This window comes from Artibeus jamaicensis, unplaced genomic scaffold (assembly GCF_021234435.1).
Source record: "Artibeus jamaicensis isolate MK-2021 breed Jamaican fruit bat unplaced genomic scaffold, CSHL_Jam_final contig_332, whole genome shotgun sequence".
NCBI lineage: Eukaryota > Metazoa > Chordata > Mammalia > Chiroptera > Phyllostomidae > Artibeus > Artibeus jamaicensis.
In genome coordinates, this window is record NW_026521788.1 from 36,859,466 (window position 1) to 36,882,084 (window position 22,619).

The 22,619-nt window shown below is 40.4% G+C and overlaps 1 protein-coding gene across 3 annotated transcripts in view; it reads right to left on the minus strand.

The window, feature by feature from the left end:
- The window catches only part of GRID1 (glutamate ionotropic receptor delta type subunit 1), a 780,146-nt gene that overhangs the window by 147,110 nt on the left and 610,417 nt on the right, over nucleotides 1-22,619 (minus strand). For all 3 annotated transcript variants that reach the window (XM_053663815.1, XM_053663813.1, XM_053663814.1), the window contains 4 exons: nucleotides 14,575-14,676; nucleotides 12,954-13,151; nucleotides 9,029-9,353; nucleotides 7,705-7,843 (listed from right to left, as the gene is read on the minus strand). In XM_053663815.1, the coding sequence (XP_053519790.1) occupies nucleotides 7,705-7,843; nucleotides 9,029-9,353; nucleotides 12,954-13,151; nucleotides 14,575-14,676 (764 nt within the window). The remainder of the gene's footprint in view (nucleotides 1-7,704; nucleotides 7,844-9,028; nucleotides 9,354-12,953; nucleotides 13,152-14,574; nucleotides 14,677-22,619) is intronic.

The following is a 22,619-nucleotide window of genomic DNA, read 5'->3' on the forward strand; positions in this document are numbered from 1 at the left end:
TTTTTTAAAAGATTTTATTTATTTATCTTTAGAGGGGGAGGAAAGGAGAGAAGGAGAAAAATATCAATATATGGTTGCATCTAGTGCATCCCCTGCTGGGAACTGGCCTGCAACCCAGGCATATGCCCTGACTGGGAATCAAACCACGATCCTTTGATTTGCAGGCCATGCTCAATCCACTGAGCTATGCCAGCCAGGAAAGTGCAGCAACTTTTTTACTGATATGTCCTCTAGAGCAAGGGACATAATGAAAAGAATAAACAAATGTGATCTCATCAAAATTAAAAGCTTTTGCACGGCTAAAGAAAACAGTATTAAAAAGAGAACCAACTGTATGAGAAAACATATTTGCCAATGATTCCTCAGACAAAGGTTTAATCTCCAAAATATACAAAGAACTTACATGACTCCACTCTAAGACAAGCAACCCAATTAAAAAGTGGGCAAAGGACTTGAACAGACATTTCTCCAAGAAGGACATACAAAAAATCCAAAGACACATAAAAAGATGCTCAATATCACTAGCTATCAGAGAGATGCAGATTAAAATCACAATGAGATAACACTTTACACCAGTCAGAATGGCCATCATAAAAAAACCAACAAACAAGTGTTAGAGAGGTTGTGGAGAAAAGGGGACCCTAGTTCACTGTTGGTAAGCTGGCAACCTGGTACAACCACTATGGAAAACAGTATGGAATTCTCTCGGAAAAATAAAAATCCACCTACCCTTTGACCCAGCAATTCTACTGCTAGGATTATATCCTAAGAACCCTAAAACACCAATCCAAAAGAACCTATGCACCCCAATGTTCATAGCAGCACAATTTACAATAGCCAAGTGCTGAAAGCGACCTACATGCCCATCAGTAAATGAATGGATCAAAAAACTATGGTACATTTATACAATTGAATTCTATGCAGCAGAAAGAAAGAAGGAGCTCCTACCCTTTGCAACAGCATGGATGGAACTGGAAAGCATTATGCTGAGTGAAATAAGCCAGGCCTTGAAAGACAAATACCATATGATTTCACCTTTAACAGGAACCTAAACAACAAAACAAACAAGCAAGCAAAATATAACCAAAAACAATGAAATAGAGAACAGACAGACAGTGACCAGAGGGTAAAGGGGAGGGAATTTCAGGGGGAAAGATTTACAGGAACAAGTATAAAGGACACATGGACAACAACTAAGGGGGATGGAAATGGGAGGGAGGTGGGGAGCACTGGTTGGGGTGGGCTGGGATGGGAGTAAAAGACAGAAAACTGTACTTGAACAATAATTAAATTAAAAAATTAAATGGATCATGAGAAAATGATCAAAGAGGAAACAATGGAGATAGAGAATGAATAGCACCAACATATAATAAAATTAATGTTGGAAACAAAACAAAGATAAATGGGAAAGATAAAGTAGATAGGAAAGATTTAATAGATGATAAAGTTATTGAGCTGAAGTTCAAGTTTCTTCTTGCATGTAAATAAGAATCATAGAATTCCAAGCATAATTAATTGCATGTAGGTTGACTCTTTATTAAATATCGATGGATATTTTAAAGTTAAAGAATATTACTAAGGTTAATTATAAAGAAGAAAGCATATGAAATGAGAAAAAGAAAGGAGAGGAGGAAGAGGAAGTGAAGGAGAGGGTAATAGAAAAAGGAGAAAAAGTATCCTGAAGAAGAAGTGGAGAAGAAGGGGGGAGGGGAAAGAAATGAAATGGGAGACAAGGAAAAACTTAAAAGTGAGGGAGGAAGATGTGCAGGAGGAGGAAGAAAGGGGAAGGATAGAGAAGAGGGAGAGGAGAAAGAAAAGGTGGAGGAGAAGGAGAAAAAAGGGAACATGAAGAGGAAAATGAGGAGGTGAGGAAGGAGATGAGAGAATAGAAAAGGAAGGGGAAAGAGGAAGGAGGACAGAAAATAAAACACATGAAAAAGGAGAATGGGCGAGAAAAAAGAGAAGAGGGAGAGAGGAGGAAGAGAAGAGTTAGGGAGGGACGAGGAAGAAGAAAAGGAGGAAAGGAGAGATAGAAAGGAGATAGAGAAAAAGAGGGGAAACAAAGGAAATAGTGGAAATGAAAGTAGGAAAGGAAAGAGGTGAATGGGGTATTTTCATGCTTCTTTGTAGCATTACATATGGGACGAGTAATGGAACAAATTCTGTGAAATTCAAGCAATGGAGCAAATTCTATGCAATATTAGGGGGAAATTATGACACAAAAATGTTATATACACAGATAAGTTTCATTCATGTGTACATGCAACAGGAAAACATTCTCAGATGTGTTATCTCAGAAAATATATCACTCTTGCTAAAATATATTGCTCAAAGGGCTACTCTAGCTGGACAAAAATTAAGCAAAATAAAGATTAATAATGGTTAAATCATGGAATAAAGAGACACTCAATAAGCATTGAAATCATTGGAACATAGAATTCAATCCAAGTAGTGACTATAAATATGGATGACATAAAATAAAAGAATGAAAATGCCATATATGTATCTTAGAGAAACCATAAAAAATTTCATAAAAAGAAAAGGAAGAACCATAGTAAACTGGATCTAAAATCTTAAATTCTATCAACAACAAAATGGTTAAATAGAAAGAGAAAAGGAAATAAAAGTATTCTAGTATCATCTTACATAAGAAGAAATATAACCATATGGTCTCACTCTTGATTCTGAAAAATTAATAGCAGTATACAGTGTTACCCTGACATGAAAACAGCACAAAAATAAAAGTATAAACTAATATTTCTAATGAATTTAGAAGAGAAAATCCTCAACTAAAATATCAGCAAAATCCAACAACATATAAAGAGAATTATAAATCACTACCACATGAGATTCATTCAAAGTTTACAGTACCTGAAAAACAATCAATGTAATCTACTCTATTTACAAGCTAAAGAAGAAAAATCACATGATCATGTCAACGTGAAAAGGCATTTTATAAAACTGAATACTCATTCATAATAAATATTCTCAGCAAGTTAATTAAATTAAATTAATTTAATTTAATTGCATAAACCCATTGGTTTAATACAATTATAACTGTAATTAGTGCAACTCCTATTAAAACCACAGAAGTTTCTTTTATAGACATAGGTAAGCTTATTCTAAAAATTTACATGAAAACATGCAGGCCCTAGAATACTTAAAACAATCTTAACAAGAAAAAATAAAATGGGAAGAATTACTCTTCCCAATACTAAGTCTTACTCTGTAGCTACAGTAATCAAGAAGTTTTATATTGGCAAAAGATAGGCATTTAGATCAATGGAACTAAATAGTGAACTTAGAAATAGACCCACACTAATATGTCCAATTGATTTCTGACAAGTTACTAAATAAAGGATGGTGGGCTTTTTAATAAGTGGTACTAGATCAATTAGGCATCCATAGACAAAACAAATGAATAAATAGAACTTAACCCATATCTTATATAAAAATTAACTCAAAATTGATTGTAGAATAAAATGTAAAACTACAAAATTGTTTATGAAAAAGAACCTCAAAACAGGAGATTATCTTCAGGGTCTAGGGCTAGGCAAAGAGTTAGACTTGATACTAAACACATGACCCACAAAATAACAAACTTATAAATTGGACCTCATAAGAATTAAATACTTTCATCTACAAAATACCTTGGTTCAGGGGTTGAAAAGACAAAATACAGAGAGATGGGAAATGTTTTCAAACCCCATATCTGGCAAAGGACTGGTATTTATATAAAAAACATTCAACACTCAACAGTAATAATCAAGCAATCCATTTAGAAAATGGATAATATAAATAAAGAGATATTTCACCAAAGAGGATATACAGATAGCAATAAGCACCTGAAAAGGTATTCAGCATAATTAGTCATTAGGGAAATGCAAAGTAAAATATCATGAGATATCACTCTATCAGAATGGTAAAATACAACAAAGAAACTGGATCATTCCTACATCACTAGTACTAATGTAAAATGGTAGTTACTGTGGGAAGTAGTTTGACAGTTTCTTATAAAACTCAGCATGAAATTACCACACGACTAAGCAATTGCGCTCTTGGACATGAATAAAAACAAACGTTCACACAAAAACATATACACAAATGTTCACACAAAAACATACACACAAGTGTTCACAGTGGCTTTTTTCATAATTGCCAGAAACTGACAACTACCCACATGTCCTTCAATGGGTGAATCATTAAAGAAAATGGTACATTGCATACTACTGAGAAACAAAAGGCAATCAGCTATTAATATATACAACAACTTAATGAATTCCAGATAATTATGCTAAATGAAGTCAAGCCCAAAAGGTATGATTGCATTTAAATAACATATTTAAAATGGCAAAACTTTAGAAAATAGAGAGCACACTAGCAGTTCCAGTGTTAAAAACAGAACTGGAAGGGAAGAAGTTTAGAGGGGAGTGTTGTTATGAAAGGACTACACAAGGTATCCTTACAGGAATAAAATCATTTAGATCTCTGCTGTGGTGGTAGATACACAAATCTACACATAAGATAATGTTGTGGACCGCTCTCCTGATTTCAGGAATTGTAACTCTCTACCCTCTGTGGCTAAGGATGAGTCAGTGACCTCTGGAATGTGAACTGAAGGAAACAAAGCTTGTCTCTGGTAGCAAATTCTGCCTCAGTTTCCTTTCCCTGCCCCCAAAGCTTGGTCAGAAGTCAATGACAGGTAAGACCCCTCACAGCAGGGGAAACCCAAGCCAGACTCAATCACTTGGGAGGCCTTCATAGAAGGACTGGGTGGGGGGCAGGGCTGCAACAAACAGCAATGGACTCTTGCCGCACCTCCCCCCCCCCCCCCCCCCCCGCCCGGGGCTTTGACAAAGCCTGAGTCCCCACGTTCTCTGAGAGAAGGGCTTCCTGGCTCGAATCCCCTTAAGCCTGAATACTTGATGGGGAGAGGTGTCACAAAAACTTCCTGATAAACCTGTGAAATCTGCTCTGCTAAGAGTGCTTTCATTCATATGTTACAGGGTTTGAGCAGGAAACTCTAAAACTCTCTGCCTGACAGACTCTGACTCAGACTATCTACTGTTTGATCCTTGCCACCCTGTATTCCTGTGTATTACAACCCAACAAAAGCACCTGGAGAAAGGGGCTCCAGGCTTTTGTTTTCCCTGAGAAACTGGCCACCTCTCCTCAAGCAGATCACACCTTGGGTTGGCAGTGTTTACTTTCATCCGTGGTGGTCGGTGGGGGTGGGGGGATGTACAGAAAAAGTCGCTCCCACAAGATTGTATAGAACCGAAGGATGGCCCAAACACACACACAGTACAGAAATGAATACAAGAGGAGAACTCCAAATAGAATCAATCAATTATATTCAATAAAATGTTAATAAAATAAAATTGTCAATAAAATGACACCATCGGAAAAAAACTCATTAAAGAACAAAATTTTGCTGCATTATTTCTACAACCACATATAAATCTGTAATTACCTTAATAAAAATGCCAACTTAAAAAACCTAGATTATATCATACTAAAATTGAATCCTGCTCAAGGAATCAGAATGCTTATAAACAAAGCATTGGATAAATGGTGACAGAAGAAGACTTGACTTTGGGTGGTGAACACGCAATACATATAACAGGTGAAATTCATCTTGAAACTTTTATGATTTTATTAACCAATGTCACCCCATAAACTCAATAAAGATTTTTTTTTAAGTAGGTAGTTGGAAGCCACAGAAACTGGTTGAGGATGAATGACTTGATTAGTGCTGTGGATCAAAAGAATCCTTACAATGATAGTGAGTATGATGAATTAAAAGAGAAATCACTTAAGGCAGGGACACAGAAAACTGACTATAAAGGACACATGGAAAAAAACAAGGCAGGGTGAAACCAGAGGAGGTAGATGGGGACGGCTGGGGTGGGGGAAGTGATGGGAGAAAAGGGCTTGTACAACTATACTTGAAGAACAGTAAAATTAAAAAAAAAAAAAAAGAAACAGAAAACCATAAGGGATCAAGTAAGAGATGATACTGAAACAGATATTATACCCATGGAAGTGGAGGATAGATCTAATACAGGGTGCAGCCAAGGAGGGGGGGCCCAAAAAAAGGATTTTGGAATGGTGTCCAGAATTCAAAGTGTATAGGAATATTGGAGAGACATATAAGATGTCCTCACCGCCTCCCCCCAGGGGGAAGAAACGAATGGAGCCAGGCCATTGAGAGCTGTTTTGCATAGCAATAGTTTTGCAGCTAACCTCTGGAATGATTATTTAACATATCTATAACCTTTAACTGGTTTCATAGATATGTTAAATAGCTGTGGCCAGGTTTTGAGCCAGGGAGAAGGTAGTGGCGGGACTGAGGATGGTAACTATGGACTGCACTCCTGAGTGAGAAGGGCTCGGGACTCAAGAGGGTGACTAGGGTCTGCGCTCCCGGAGAGTGAGGAGGCCGCTGTGTGAGAGCTTGGAAAAGATGGGCTCCAGGACATGAGGGGATAACTGCCCAGGTGAAAGGGAAAACCAGGCAGCTTTTCCAGAATGGAGATCCCTGCAGCCAGGTGAAGAAGAAAGCCACATTCGAACCCCTGCAGCTTTGGTAGAAGAAGCCCACGCGGCTTTGGGATGCTCCTTTGGCCGTGTGGCCTGGAAAACCAGGAGAGACTTTGACTGGAACTGGGTACAAAGGACTCTTGCCAGTGGACCATGAGAGGGTACCACAGTACTTTGGATTAACTGGAGACCCTGCACAGTGACACAGCTGACGGTGCCAGCAGCCTGAAAAAGGGACGTGTGCTCTTTTCCTGATTTACGGTACCCGGAGTTGGGACAGTGGGAGAAGGGAGCTGTGTGGGTGTAGGTGTACAACCTAAAGGACTTTGATATTTTAGTGGAGGCATTAGGCCTGAATAGCATTAAATAAACATTTTGTTTCCTTTTCACAAATCTCTGGCATTGAGAGATGTCTTTCCAATTGGCGGCAGATGGAAGAGCCCAGTAAATATTAGTATTTTGTTTTTTGGAGAGGTACCCCTGTTGTATAGCAGTTTTGGGCATTCCTAGGTGGGCCAAATATTGTATTGCCCCTCCCTCGGACCTCTTGTTCGGTAACAGATCTGTGCCTGTGGTCACTTCAGCAACCACATATCCAACATACATTTACTTTGTCCAAGTTCTTTGGTAATTTACACAGGTGGGAATCTGATCACAAAAGAAAGGCATTTCCATATTTTGAACATTTCGGTAAAATGAAGGAACATTTTTAGTCCTAGGTTTCAATATTTTATAATTTTATAAATATAAGTTAAATAAGTTTTCTCATCACTAAGATAATTAGCATTTCTTAAAATAATTTTAAGGTATTTGAAGTTTTGATAAATATATTAGACTTGTGGTTTTCATTTTAATTGAATGTTTAGAAAATTTGATTAAATCAGTTTGTAATCAATGTTTAAATGCCTGGGAAATTTTAATTTGTTAATTTTCAGTGTTTTGATTTATTAGTCTAAGAAGCATTTATATGTTCATAGAAATATTATTTAATAAATTTATACATTTATTTCACTGTGCATGAAATAAAATACAACAGGAGTGAAGCTCTTCATGGCTTTAAATAAGACCTTCTCTGCCTCCATGACACCAAGTTTGCATCCTCTCTCCACAGCCTCTCAGAGGTGAATGGCCCAGCTCTGGAAAGAGGCTGGGTTATCTTACCTTATGGGGTTGTCCATCCTAGACACTGTGAGGAAGGCAGCAAGATTGGCTGTGTAGGAGGAGCACACAATGAGTGTGAAGAGCCACCAGCTTCCCATCACGATGCGCATGGCCATGGAGTTCACTGAGGATTCGCCACCTGCGGGAAGCAGGCAAAGTAGGTTGGCCCTGGGCTTCCACTCTCACTCCCCTCCCCACAGAGGTGATCTGTACAAAGGGAGCCTCCACTGGTGGTGCTCTGGGAAGCAGCAAAATGATGCCAGCTTATTATGGAGGGCTGTGACGATTTGGGAAAGAACCCTAAGACCACCAATCTTGGAAAGGGATGGAGGACCAAAAAAACACGGAAAAGTCAGGACTGGAATTTTACTGATATGGTATTTGTGAAAACACCAAGGATAAAGTTCTAATATCAAATCTTCCAGTGAGGAAACTCCACCTCACTGTGTTGAGAACTTCCATGCCACCACCTGGTTGATGTAAGATCTATTCCCAATGTCAACCTCACATAGAGTAGTCTCAGGAATTCTATCAATATAGAATTACCTTATTCCTGGAGGGTTCCCTAGCTTTCTTTTAAACCTCAGAAAAAAGATGTATAAAATCACATTTATTAATATTCAGCCCTCACTAGATAATCTTTTTCTCCAGGATTTTCAGAAATTACTGCATGTAACTTTCTGGTAGAAGCTGTCTCTTTGAGGTCAGCTTTTTTTCTCCTTGGTCCCTTATGTGGTAGCAGACAAAAAGGTCCTACTGAACAGTCTCATATAACCTCACAAACAAATGATGCATGTCTGCCATGGTACAAACAGAGCCAAGACCCATATTCAGAACCCAATTTGTTGTTTCTGATCAAAATTGCACAATCCTGTAACTCTGCAGGTATTTCTCTGACTTCACAGAGATAGGAGACATTGTACCCCAAGAATGGCTAAAGTACTGCATAGATGATTGGAAAAACAACTGTCATGTTTTTCCCAAGAAGACTTTCAATTTAAAAAAGATTCGGTGTCATCTCATGACCCCATGTACACAGCAATCAATCTACTGTGGGAGGGGGAAGAAAGTGCCAAGCAGGACTCCAAATTTAATTTTATCTAAAGTGGAGAATCAGGATTCGAAGTTGAGGTCCTTGATATCATTTCATTTAATTTTTATTTGATGTTACTCAGAGAAATTGAATGCAGCTTAATAGTACTCTCCTAGAGATTAAATAAAATCGCCTTTAAAATGGTCTTGGCAACACACATCTCAGAAATTTGCCAGTGGATAAATTCTCCCAGACTCCTGGGGCTACTCTATCAGGAAACAAGGGAGATACCTTGCTGTACAAAGGCCCCATAGATGATCCAAATGGCACTGTGTAAAGTGGCAGATGCAGATGGCCGGGGCTGGGCTGCATTCTGAGTCCTCACAGCCTGTATCCGGTTCAACACAAATATCAGCACACCAACCACAGGGATGGCTGCTGCAATGCAGGCCCAGACTGCAAAATCAAATGGAGCAAAAAGAGAGAAGATGCTGATTTTCTCCTCAGGCTTCTTTATTAAGATCCCCACGGAGTAGTCCATGTATCGCTTGCTGAAGTCCACAACGCTCTCCCTCTCTGGGGTGATGGTGATGGCGGAAATGGCCAAGTCTGCTCTCTGAAAGGCAGAAACATCTCATCAGACCAGTCCTCAGCTAACTGCAGAGTTTCACCGTGTCAAGGTCTACCTCTGCCCTTTGAGTTGTTCTATTCAGAGGATATGGGATTTTTTAGTTGATATCCTGTGACCTTGAAAAATTTAAGGCAAATCCAACACCAACTTGTCTATTATTACTTCCTTTTGAGTGTTACTTGCCAAACACTCAAAACTCCTGGGACCCTCATCTGGAGAAAAGAGCCTAAAAAGCTTCTTAACTTCTGTATAACTTACAGTTTTTTTTCTTCACTTCCTTGTTCCCCCTGGAAAACTTTAGCTACCCCCTTTCTTATGCTGTTATTTCCCTCTGACACCACTGACACCACCACTACCAACAACAACAGCACACACCCCAGGAAGTTCCTTTTATCTTCTTCTACTGTATCTGCATCCTCCTTATTCTTCAAGGCCACAAAGACACTCCATTTTTCCATCAAGCCTTTCTAAACTCCATTAGCACACACTAATGTCTTTTTAAAAAACACTTTAGAAGTTGTATGGTGAGTTTTACAACTACCTTGAACCTCATTAATGTATCAGTCCCTGTTTTATATGCAGACTCAGTGACAGACAGTAACATCCACCAAGAAAAAAAGGGTCCTCTGCTTCTTTTGTTCTTTCACCTCCCTTTACTCATGGCCTACAGATACATGGTTGATTCTTCATATAGTAATGCTATGTTGTGAAGGGACTCTCTGGGCATGCTGTGCTGTGACCTTAAATGTCCCTGGCAAGATTCTTGATTTCTAAGACGGGCTTAATTTTAAGGATAATCAAAGATCCCCATTGAGAAAGAGCTAGACTAAGAAATAAAGCTGCCAAGACTGGCAGAGGTTAGGATCCCTGTGCCTAGATGGATGTTGACAGGTAGTCATGGGCTAGAGTACCCCCTCAACCACAAGAGCACTACAGTGATCATCTTGATCTTGGCTCTTGAGCCTTGAAGTTGGAGGTATCCTCATAACTAGGTTCAGTTTTAAATGACAAATAATCAACAAAACAAATAAGCAAGCAAAATATAACTGGAGACACTGAAATTAAGAACAAACTGACAGTAACCAGAGGAGAGGTAGGAGGGGATAAACAGGGGCAAGAAGGGAAGGGTTTCAGAAACACGTATAAAGGACACATGGACAACACCAAAATGGGGTAGGATTGAGGGTGAAAGGTGGGAATGGTTAGGGTGAGAAGAGTGGTGTGGGGAAAATGGACACAACTGTACATGAACAACAATAAAAATATAAATAAATAAAATGACCAAATTATAACAACAGCTCTAACCTGCATATTCAAATTGGGAAAACATATATAGAAATATTTTGTCAGATTCAATATGTGGGCTAGAGGGACAGATATATTGATGTTCTACACTGGAATCCAATGACATATCTAAAGAAAAGAGAAAGATATTGGAGGTGATGATGTTAGCACTCTCTTCTTATACTTGTCACATTTGTATCTCTTTGCTTTTGCTTCTCTTAGCACAAACCCAAGATCCAGGAATTTTGTTTGTTTGTTTTAGGGTCTAGAGAATTTGGAGCATAGTTAAGTACTGAGAAAGAGGTCTAGTGGAGCATGATTGGTCTACAATGTAGGATGGAGGGCAACTATATGAAGCCAGGTCTAGAGGAGACACAGGGAATCAACAGGCAGAAAGATGACCTCTAGCAGAAAGAAAAACACTCCCCCCTCTAAAATGGTGGTGGGGGCCTATATCTGCAGATGTGAATTTTGTAAGAGATTAAAAAAGAATTTCACACCCCAAAGTCTTCACTTCTTTCTGTAATGTAGAAGCACAATCTTCTTTTTTGTTGTTGTTGTTTTAAAAATATTTTATTTATTTATTTTAGACAGAGGGAAAGGGAGAAAGAGAGGGAGAGAAACATCAATGTGTGGTTGCCTCTCACTCACCCCCTGGCCTGCAACCCAGGCATGTGCCCTGACTGGGAATCAAACCAGCTATCATTTGCTTACTAGTCTGGTGCTCAATCCACTGAGCCACAACAGTCAGGGCCCAATCTTTTTCTTTTTTTAATTGAGGAGAGCTTATTAGGTTGATTGAGGAGAAAGGTAAACTTTTGAAACATTCCCTAAGAAATGTTGCCAAAGGACCTAACAAAGAACAAGTTATGAAACCTCAGGCTGTCTTGAAGGCCCAGCTGAGGAAGGAGCCACACATTGCTCATACACCCATCTGGATAGATTTGTGGTTTTCTTCCCTAATTATATGCAACAACCTAAATGTCAGAGTTACAGGAGAGATAACAGAATAAAGTCAGGGTTGGGGTGGAAGAAGAAATAAAAAACAGAGAATCACAAGGGATGAAGGGAATCACAGGGATTTGTCTGGTCAATTACAGAGTGCACAGCAGGCAGGAAAGAATGAAGTATAAGAGCACAGAAACCTTAGAGGAGGATGAAACTCGAATCCATATGCGAAGTGGAAAGGACCAGATGCAAAAGACCACAAACACATGACTCTATTTATATTGAGTGTTCATTAAAGCAAGTCTATAGAGACAGAAAGTAGATTGATGATTGCCTAGTGCTGGGGTTGAGAAGGGGATTAGTGGGAGCATTTTATAGTATATAAGTTATACTATGATAAGTTTTTTTTAAAGCCTGGGGAAAATTGGAGAGCTATGGGCCTCTGCTCTGCCTTTATGGATTTATAAAGCAAAAGAGCTGTGTTTTAGGAGCAAAGGCCCAAAGACTCTGAAGTACAATAGGTTGTAGTCATAAAATGAACAGTGACAACAACCAGTAAGGTGCTAACAAGATGCATGAATGTGGTTGCTGGAATGAAGAACAAGCAAAGATCACTAAAGGTGGGACATTCAAAGTATTGTGATCCCAGTTGTCCATAGGCAAATTGAAAACATCAAGGTCAGTGGTGACAGTAACCACGGACAGGGAGGGCTTGAGTCAGATGCCCCCATCATAATGGTTGTGAGAAAGTGACGAAGTGACCCAGAGGTCATGGGATGACAGGGACAAGAATGTGAACACAGTGAATTGGCTTCACGTCATGGGTCTCAGTGAGGACTCAGGCTCTGCAGCAGGGAGGAAGAGTATTGACTCTAAATTAGTATGAGGAGCTGAGGAATGCCATACCACTTGTACAGAGCAATGCAAGCAATGCAGACACACACGTACACATGCATACACACCCCACCGATGGGCCATGTGGGAGGGAATAGGCACTCACCAGTACCCATCTCCTTTGAGAACTAGATTCCTATTTCAGCCCAAAATGTGGGGACAGATTTCATGAAGGGTATATTACAGAGCAGACACAATGGATAGACTTTAAAGGAATGAGAACAATGGGCACAGAAGAAAAATGAAGAGTACCAGGAAATGAGAAGAAAAAACAGAAATGGATACGGTGGGGAACCACCATAGAAGACTTTGAAACAAAGAGGACTTTAGTGTGGAGAGTGGTAACTGTGGTCTGTTTAGTTGGTCCCAGGGTTCCAACTGCTCAATGGACCAAATGTGGATATCACCCCAGAGGCAGACTAGGGTACCCCACCCCATGGACACACTTCTGGGACCTACCTTGCTGATGAGCTCCCCGATCATCCCGTTCCAGGAGGTGTTATGAAGCTGGTGACCATACCTGCCATCAGGGGCCTGGTAAATCTCATATTTGAAGCCCAGAGCCTTGGCTAGTGCATCCAGGACATCTATGGAGAAACCTTTGTAGCGCTTGGGCTGCCCAAGGATGTTCTCAGCCACCATCACAAAAGGCTCTTCCTGAGGACAAAAAAATGAATATTCTTCAATTAATTAATGGGTTAATTAATAAACATCTCCAGAGTATTGTTGAAGACACCCATCTGATGAATTGCAGCTTCAGAATGTTTGCAGACATATGCATGTATTTATTTACCCTTTAGGCCTGGAGTCTGAACCTCTTGGCCTTTCCCTAAAGCAGTTTATGGACACTCAGCATACAGTAACAGGAAGATCCCTCTGGCCAGCTTGTCAATGGAAGAACAAAGATTTACTTGTTCTATGTTATGCTATCTCAGGCTCTTCCCAAGACACCATCACTCAGAAAATATGGCTTGCTTTCATTCTTTTGTTTGTGATATTCAGCACTCTGTCCTTAGGAAATGCCATAATTCTTCAATACCCACATAAGAAATGTATATATTTCTACCCAAGATAACAAATAACAATAAAATTATATGCTATTAGATTGAGAAAATATAGTATTACATCAGGTTGTACTAGAAAATGGATACTGATTAATGGACCATGATCATATCATAAATCAAAGGATAGAATAAGATTAGATCCCAAGTCCCAAGTCCAAAATCATGCCATATTCACAGTCACATGTGCTTCTGTAGGGCATGTGGCCATCTAGAAAACACCTCAGTCTTCCCCCACCACATCCTATGAAACTGAACAAGAATAAGCCTTTTTGCAAACAACCCAAAGAATGTATCTCCTTAATTTAATATTTTTGAGGAAAACAGAATACAATGCTTGTTTGGGCGTGTGTATAGGGAATGCCTGATCACCACTACTGAAGATTTCTAGAGCTGAAACACTAGTGCCTGCTAGGACTGAAGGGAACATTTGGACTATCTGTGACCAGCTAATAAGAGAACCCACTGGCTATAGTTCTAAAAAGATTTTTAAAAGAAACTGAAAGCAACATGTTTCTAAGGTCACTTAAAGATATAAAAGTCTATGATTCCAGAACAACTGTGCAGAAAAATTGCAGCCAATAGTCTTCAGTATGAACTGTGGTGTCACATAGACCCATCAGTGGTGTTGAGTGCTGAGAAAATACCCTCCTCCCAGCATCTTTCTAAAGACTCTGCTTGCTAGCAAAGCTCTCCTAAGGACCACCAGTAGGTCAAGATCCTGTTTACATCGAAGAACAAGTAGAGAAGCTTTGCCTGCTCTGGTGCCCAGCAGCAGATCTGGCTCAGTGGTCCTTCCCTATAGAAGCCCAGCAACTTCCACAGGAGGCCTCAGAGGCAGGAGGCCCTGGGACAGAAGCTCCAATGTACTCTTCTTTCCTTACTCACAAAATTATTTGAGTGAAAGGTCTTATGAAAACTCAAGCCACTACTCAAGATCCCCATCTCTCCAGACCCAGCATTAAATCCAAGAGGGAGAAACCTCTGCCTGAAAAGCCCCAATAGGCCCATGATCCTACCAAGACAGTCACCACTTTGAGAGTCAGTCCTTGGAGGCGGCTGCCCATGGGCCTCTCTTGCAGGCTGCCATTCAGGCCCTTCTCTGAGTCCCATGTTGCCAGCTGTGAAGGAAAAAGAAAGTTTGAGGGACATAGCACATGTGCCCACTGTTGGAACTTGCTTTTTAAACCAGGATTCTGAATCAGGCAGGTAGGTGGACTGCACCTTCTGAGTTTCTCAAAGACCCAGAGCCATCTTAAACCCTTAGAAAGGACAAAAGTGTGACAGACAAGTTTAAATTTCCCATCGGCCCACCTGGATCTTGAGGGCTTGCCATTTCCTTAAAGTGAAACCAACAGGTAAAAACTTGTTTCTGGAATGAACATCCATGTCCAGTTTTATTCTTTCCACTCACTGAAGCCATGTCACTGTGTCTCCCACAGAGTGCCCTCTTTCTTTAATTACTCCTTGGACTCACCAGGGTGGGAGAGCCCTTGAGTTCAGCCATTGTCACCACCTGCCAGCATAGGATGATGCTCATCAGTGAAGCTGGTAACAAAGACACAAGCGTACAACTTGGCTTGCCCCCTTGGTGCCTACTGCCAGCAGAATCAAGAGTTCACTGCCTGTCTTCACTGTAGTGCAAACTTCCATCATTCTCCCCAACGTGCACATAGATGCCAAGAATACATGGGCTCTGGATCTTCCATACCTCCCTGAGCCTGCAGGATCTATCTAATAGTCTGATGTGTCTGACAGGCACACTCACATGGTTGTAGGACCCTATCTTGGCTCATAAAATAAGAAACAGTTGTTCTTACAACTGCTTCCCCTCCCTTTATCTCTGCAGGTCCTAGACAGCAACGATGAAAGTTTCATCTCATTAATGATTCTCAGTTGTTAACTGGCGATAGGTAAAAACATACAGGTAATAGCCCCCATCTCAATCCAACCTAATCAGGATCTCAGCACTTCCTCATGTGGAAAGTTAAGGCTTCCCCATGATCCTGGTTGACAACCCCTATTCTTCCAGGTCATTGGACCTCTAACGTGGTTTCATGTTAGAATTTCTAAATAGGACTTTTAAAACATTCTGAAGGTCAGACCCCATGGATTTAGATTTCATTAATCTGTGGTGAACTAGATATGGATATTTTAGCTCTCCAGGAGATTCTAATGCATATCTGAGAAAATGAACCATGGTACAGACTAAAACAGTGATCCTCAAAATGTGACAGGCACACAAAACACCCATGAACTTTTTTCAGGAACTTTCTGAGTACAGGACCCAAGATTATTTGTCTGATAAGCTCTCAGGTGCTACTGCTGATTCATGGACCACCATTTAAGTAGCAAGGGGTTAAAGATTCAGACTGCCAGAGGTGACATCTACTCTTCATCAGGGAAAATACAGAAGAGCCCTAGTGAAGACAAGAAGAACCACCCATCTGCAGAAAAGTACTAGCAGGGGCCCTAAAGGTGCCACCACTAGTGCCATTTAAAGACACTTGTACTCTCCCAGCATTTCTCATAGTCTTGACATCTGCAGCAAGCTCTGCACACTGAGCCATGCCTATGAGGCCACAGTTCCAGAACTGTGGGACCAATCCATTTAGAAGATACTACAATATTGAGGCCTCAAGTGGGAACATAAGAATGATATACATCATTCTAGATCTAGTTTTAAATGAACCTGGAAACTCCTGCTGTTACTTAGGACATGATGCCAACTAAGACACACTTCTTCCAAATTAATAGAATGTTTGGCAGTGATGAATGAGTGGAGTCATTTAGCTAAAAGCATGGCTGTGTACTATGAGATCACCACGGCCACAATAATTTCAGGAACAGTGTAGTAAAGAGCAAAGTTAAAATCTCCCTAATATCCTGCTCAAGAACATCAAAGACATGAAACTCTGGGAACTGGAATAGTGAGAAGAAAACTGCATGGCTCCTTCTACACTAGGTCTCAGAAAATAGCACTGGGACCAGATTTAATTCCTGCAGCTGGACTAAAATGCTGGTCAAAGAAAAGAGAACAAACTCAGCCAAAAGGAGTCAAGGTATTGAGTCCCTGCCTTCTCTGGATGCTCCTACATGGACTCAGGCAACTCTTGGTGTGTATCTGGGTTACTTGAATCTTCTTCACTTAACCCTGATGTGTGGTCTGTTGCACAAAAAGTGCTGCTGCCCTGATTCAGGCTGTGGGCTAGAAGCATAGGGTGGTGTGGGCAGGTGTTGAGAGGCAGAGACCTTCTTGGAGCTGAGCTGAAATCCTAGGACCTGGCTTCATCCCAACAGCTTCTTCCAGCCTCCATTTCCTAATCTCATGACTTAATGACAATCCCAATATAAAGACAGGTAGAGCCTGGTTTATCCAGGACACACAGAGGCCCCTTTTAGGCACCCTCCAAGCCAGGGCATCACATGGTCAAGATATTCCTTCACTCATCCTAGGGAGGTTCAGCAGCCCACCTCAGTGACTCACAGTGTTGAAATGGAGGCAATCTGGTACTCATGATCATGTATCTGTTCCAAGGAGTGGATATTCTGCCTGCACTAGGACTTGTATTTCTAACACCTCCTGCTGAACCTCCCTGGCATAGGTGAAGGGACATCTTGACTCTGTGATGCCCTGGTTTGGAAGGTGCCTACAAGGCAGCTCTGTGTGTCCTGGATAAACCAGGCTCTACCTGTCTTTATATTGGGATTGTAATTAAGTCATGAGAATAGGAAATGGAGGCTGGAAGAAGCTGTTGGGATGAAGCCAGGTCCTAGGATTTCAGCTCAGCTCCAAGAAGGTCTCTGCCTCTCAACACCTGCCCACACCACCCTATGCTTCTAGCCCACTGCCTGGTTTGGGGCAGCAGCACCTGTGTCTCAGAGCACTGCAACAGTTTTCCCATTGATTACCCTCACCCACCCTCTCTTATGGCCCTTTTCTAATGTGCTGAAAGGGACCTTGATAATGAACAAACTTAAACTAAGTTCACTAACATGAACTGTGTTAGTTATATTGTCCCAATGACTTCCCATTTCCTACAGGATAAATACTAACACTTTTAAGCTTCGCCTAAAACAAAGGCTTTCCTATTTTAGACCGAAGCCTGACTTGCAGCTTCACTTTAGTTTATATAACCACAGTGCACTCCATGCCCCCTTTATGCCTAACATTTCTCATATGCATCATGTTCCCTCCTGACTTTCTATATCCAATTCTTTTGCCAGAAATGCCATTTCTCCTCAACTGAGCCTGGTAAACTCTTATTTTTTTAAAATGTTTTCACCTTAGAATAGTTTTTATTTGCAAATAGTTTTTATCTGTGGGCATTGTCCAGAGACTGTTCAATAACCCCCCTCCCCAGGATCGCATTATTGTTTCACTAGTAGGATACACTCCTCATAGCTTATAACAAGCTTAGCCCAGTCATCACCGTGTCTGCAAGGCTGCAATAGAAATAATCTCCAGTGCTTTCCATTCTGGCCCTAGGACTGATACAGCTGTGCTATCTGGGTTTCTCACCCTGTCCCCTGGGATGAAAATCCTGTCTTCCAACCATGCCTTAAATGCCATGTTCTCCTGAAGATCACCTAATAATATAACTGAGGTAGACTTGTAGAAGAAGATGGAAACTTGGTGTGGAGTTAGCATATGTTTATGATTCAGCAAAGCTATATTCTAGCTGTGGTCCACCACTTACCTGAATGACCTCAGACAGCACATTTTACAGTACGATGCTTACAAAACAGAAGGCGGTGAACAAATATTTGTTGAATAAATTTAACTACACTGAAATTCCATTTTCATATCTGTAAAATAGAAAAAAATGCCTTCCCTGCCTACCATGTTGAGGGGATATTCAAAGGAGAAAATCATTTTGCTATAAACTATTACAAAATAAATTAATAATCACAAAATAAAGAATCAGAGTATAAGACTATGTATACAATACAACCTTAATTGCGTTTTTTAGAAAAGATGGTAGCAAAAGTGGGAGAAGGTATGTTGAATAGTATTATGTGAATATGTCTAACTGATAGAATTATGAATGGTTATTATTACTTCTTTATGCTCTTCAAGGTTTTTAACATGTTTTTCACTACTTTCACAGAAAGGAAAATAAGCTTTTGATAAAAATAAGTAGCTCAGGCAATCAACTAAAATCCTGTCACGTGCATTTGTACGCTTGGCTGAGTGGAAGAAAGCCAAATGTATTAAATTATCTGTTGCTATGTCAAGGCCAATCTGAGAGTCAGAACCCCATAAATCAGTCCATTGGTTGCAAGGAGCCATGGCTGAGGGGTGCCAATCTCCTAGAAGAGGCACACTGATAGTTGGTTCAGCATGGCAGCTCATTCTACAACCTCTCCAGGGCCCATAAGCTGATCAAGTTTAAAGACACGGAAGTGGCCACTGCAGAAGCCCACCTTTATGAAGACAGGCACTCTTTTTCCACAAAGGAAGTGGGATAGCACCATGTTAGTTACTACTCAGACAATCCCAATGTAAGGCCATTGAAATCAAAGTAGAACTTCATGAGAAAGAAAAACATTCCTCTAAGTATATAAGCTATTATTCCTATTTTTTGTCTAAAAATAATTAGGGCTTAAGGTTATTTTTTATTATTTTTGGTGTTTTTTTAAAACACAGATTTCTCCCTCACTGGCCTTCAGGCATTCTATATTATGACCAAAAAAACACCAAAACCAAAAAACAAAACACTTCAAAATGAACCAAAATTCCGCTTTCAAACACATCAAATGCAAGCATGTTTCAAGATCTGGGATCCATTAAGTTGGGTAAAACTTCATTAATCCCTCAGATAAGCCCAAAGTTGAGAATCACAGACTGAGTGAACCCCACTATTTCCACAAAGCTTTGTGCTGTTGCCAAAATCTTAAGACCAGTGAGGTAAACCTTCATCATTTCTGAGAGAGGCCATCCCTCTGGACATGTGAGACATAAGACCAGAACAGAGAAAGACACAATCCAAACAAAAGACTCCAGTGGAATTTTTTTATTATTAAATAAAGCCTTTAACTGGATTCCCAAACTTGTAGCCTACCAAGAACAGGAGAGACTGTATCCCAACTCCTAGCTGTGGGTACCTGGCTCTCCTGGTTCAAAGCACTGAGGAAAAAGTTTCAGTCAATAAAAGCCAGATGAGGCTGATGGGCTTGATAAACAGGGAGCCAGAAATGCCTTTTACCCAAAGAAGGCCTGACACTTCAACATACAGCCACAGGTGATTTCATCTGTACACATGTGCTTCTGCTCTGACTTCCCCTTGTACTTCACAGAAAGAATTTTGTTTATGGGATTGATGAATTTACGGTCATAGACACCCACTTTTGACAGCTGACCTGTCAAGATCAGTGCCTGAAAAACTAATTTCCAGCACGGTTAAACAAAACCAGAACTGCCACTGTTTGATAAGACGACTACGGTTTTTGCTCATCACCAAGATCTGCTCTGCCCAGACCAGAGATGCACATGGAGCCAGAGGTTATAGCACAATCATTACTTGAAGGGAGATAAATGCTTTCAAAATTGATTATGACAAACAACTGTTCATGAGATCAGCCAATTGGAGAATAAATTTCATAAACCACTGGCCTCGGGCCAATATATTTTCCAAGTCAGTTGGGGTATTCATGTTAGTGTTTGAATTGTGGGATGCAAGGATTTGGGACTTTGTGGCCCTGTCCTTAATAAACACAGGACTATTAACCCTCGATGCAACATGCTTCTTATAGGAGATTAGACTTTTTTGGACTGCAATCTAATTAGACATGTTTTAAAGTGGTAAAAAAGGAGCAGAGAGTCAATCCAACTGCTTTATAGTTCTGAAACTGAATATGACCAATTTCACATAAAGAGGGAGGAAGGGAAAGAGGAAAGGAAGGTTGGTATGCTTAATCCCAAATGTCATATTTAACTATCTTATCACATTTTACAACTGAGTGAACCATATTTTTGTAGTAAGCTTGTCTAGAGTGAGTGCTGGAAACAGGAAGTAAAGTTTTTATGACTGTGTCTGTACACCTCACAGCTATAGTGGGAATCCCATGTGAGCTGTATCCTCATTAACCAGTAACTGCCAGCAGCTGGGATACAGGTTTCAGTAACTATGGCCACAATGCCTTTATCATTGTGGCAGTGCATGGAATTTTCTAAAACACCACACTATCAGCTTTTGTTCATTTTTCCATTGTTATTGGAAAATAAATGTGTTCACTGTATGCTTCAAAGGATCACAGTCTTTGGTGGGGATCAGGTAAAGCAGGAAGCTGCATCTTGAATCAGTTTGAATTGGGCATTTGGCCCACACTAATTTCAAGTTGTCAATTTTAATATATGGCTAACTGCAGGGATAACACAAACACAGTATCTCAGAAGCAAGTATAAGCATCTCAGGATAGAATATCAACATTGGTAGCCAGGGTTCCTGAAGTAAGGTCTAACTAAGAATTTATTTTTAGATACAGAAGCACTGGCCAAGATGGAGGTGTAGGTAGATATACTGTGTCTCCTCGTACGACCAAAAAAGAGGACAACAAATTTGAAACAAAAAGTAACCAGAACTGACAGAAAATTGAACTGTATAAAAATCTGACAACCAAGTAATTAAAGAAAAAACATTTATCCAGACCAGTAGGAGGGGTGGAGATGGGCAGCTAGGCAGAGAGGACTCACTGCAAGATGGTGGCTGGCAGGGCAAGCTAGGCAACAGCTGGTGGAGTGGGTGGTCCCATATTTGTGTGCAAGGAGGAACAATTGGGGAGTGAAACAGAATGCACAACTCAGGGTTCCAGTGTGGAGAAATAATGCCTCAAAACCTCTGACTAAAAAATCCTCTGGGGGTTGATGTGGTGGGAAAAACTCCAAGCCTCACAAGAGAGTTTACTGGAGAGACCCACAGGGCCCTAGAATGTACACAAACCCACCCACCCAGGAATCAGCACCAGAAGGGACCAATTTGGTTGTAGGTAGCAGCCACTGAAAGCTGGCAGAGAGCTGAATAAGTGGCATTGTTCCCTCTCAGATCCCTCCCCCATATACTGCACCACAACAGAGCAATGTGGGTTGCCCCGCCCTGGCGAAAAAACATAAGGCTTTGCACCTAAGTATGTAACAGGCATGCAGAGACAAGAAAAAATGACCCAAATGAAAGAACAGATCAAAGCTCCAGAAAAAAATACAACTAAGCAAAGAAGAGATAGCCAACCTATCAGGTGCACAGTTCATACAAAATCAGGATGCTCATAGAATTGGTTCAGTATGGTTGCAAAACAGAGGAAAAATTGAAGGCTATGAAAAGTGAATAAAGGAAAATGTACAGGGAACCTACAGTGACAGGAAGGAAGCTGTAACTCAAATCAACAGTTTGGACCAGAAGGTAGAAATAAACATTCAACCAGAACACAATGAAGAAACAAGAATCTAAAAAAAAAAAAAATGAGGAGAGGCTTGGGAAACTCCAGGCCAACCTTAAATATTCCAACATCCTAGTCATAGGAGTTTCAGAAACAGAAAAGGAAGAGCAAGAAATGGAAAACTTATTCGAAAAAATAATGAAGGGGAACTTCCCCAATCTGGCAAAGGAAATAGACTTCCAAGAAATCCAGGAAGCTCAGAGAGTCCCAAAGAAGTTGGACCCAAGAAGGAACACACCAAGGCACATCATAATTACATTAGCCAAAGTTAAAATGAAGGAGAGAATTTTAGAAGCAGCAAGATATAAGGGGACAGTCACCTACAAAGGAGTTCCCATCAGACTGTCAGCGGATTTCTCAAAAGAGACCTTGCAGGCAAGAAGGGGCTGGAAAGAAGTATTCAAAGTCATGAAAAGCAAGGACCTACATCCAAGTTTACTCCCTCCAGCAAAGCTATTATTTAGAATGGAAGGTCAGATAAAGGTCAAGTTAAAGGAGTTCATGATCACCAATTCTTTATTATATGAAATGTTAAAAGGACCTACCGAAGAAAAAGAAGATGACCAAAACTACGAACACTAAAATGACAAGAAAGTCACAACTATCAACAACTTAACCTAAAAAAACA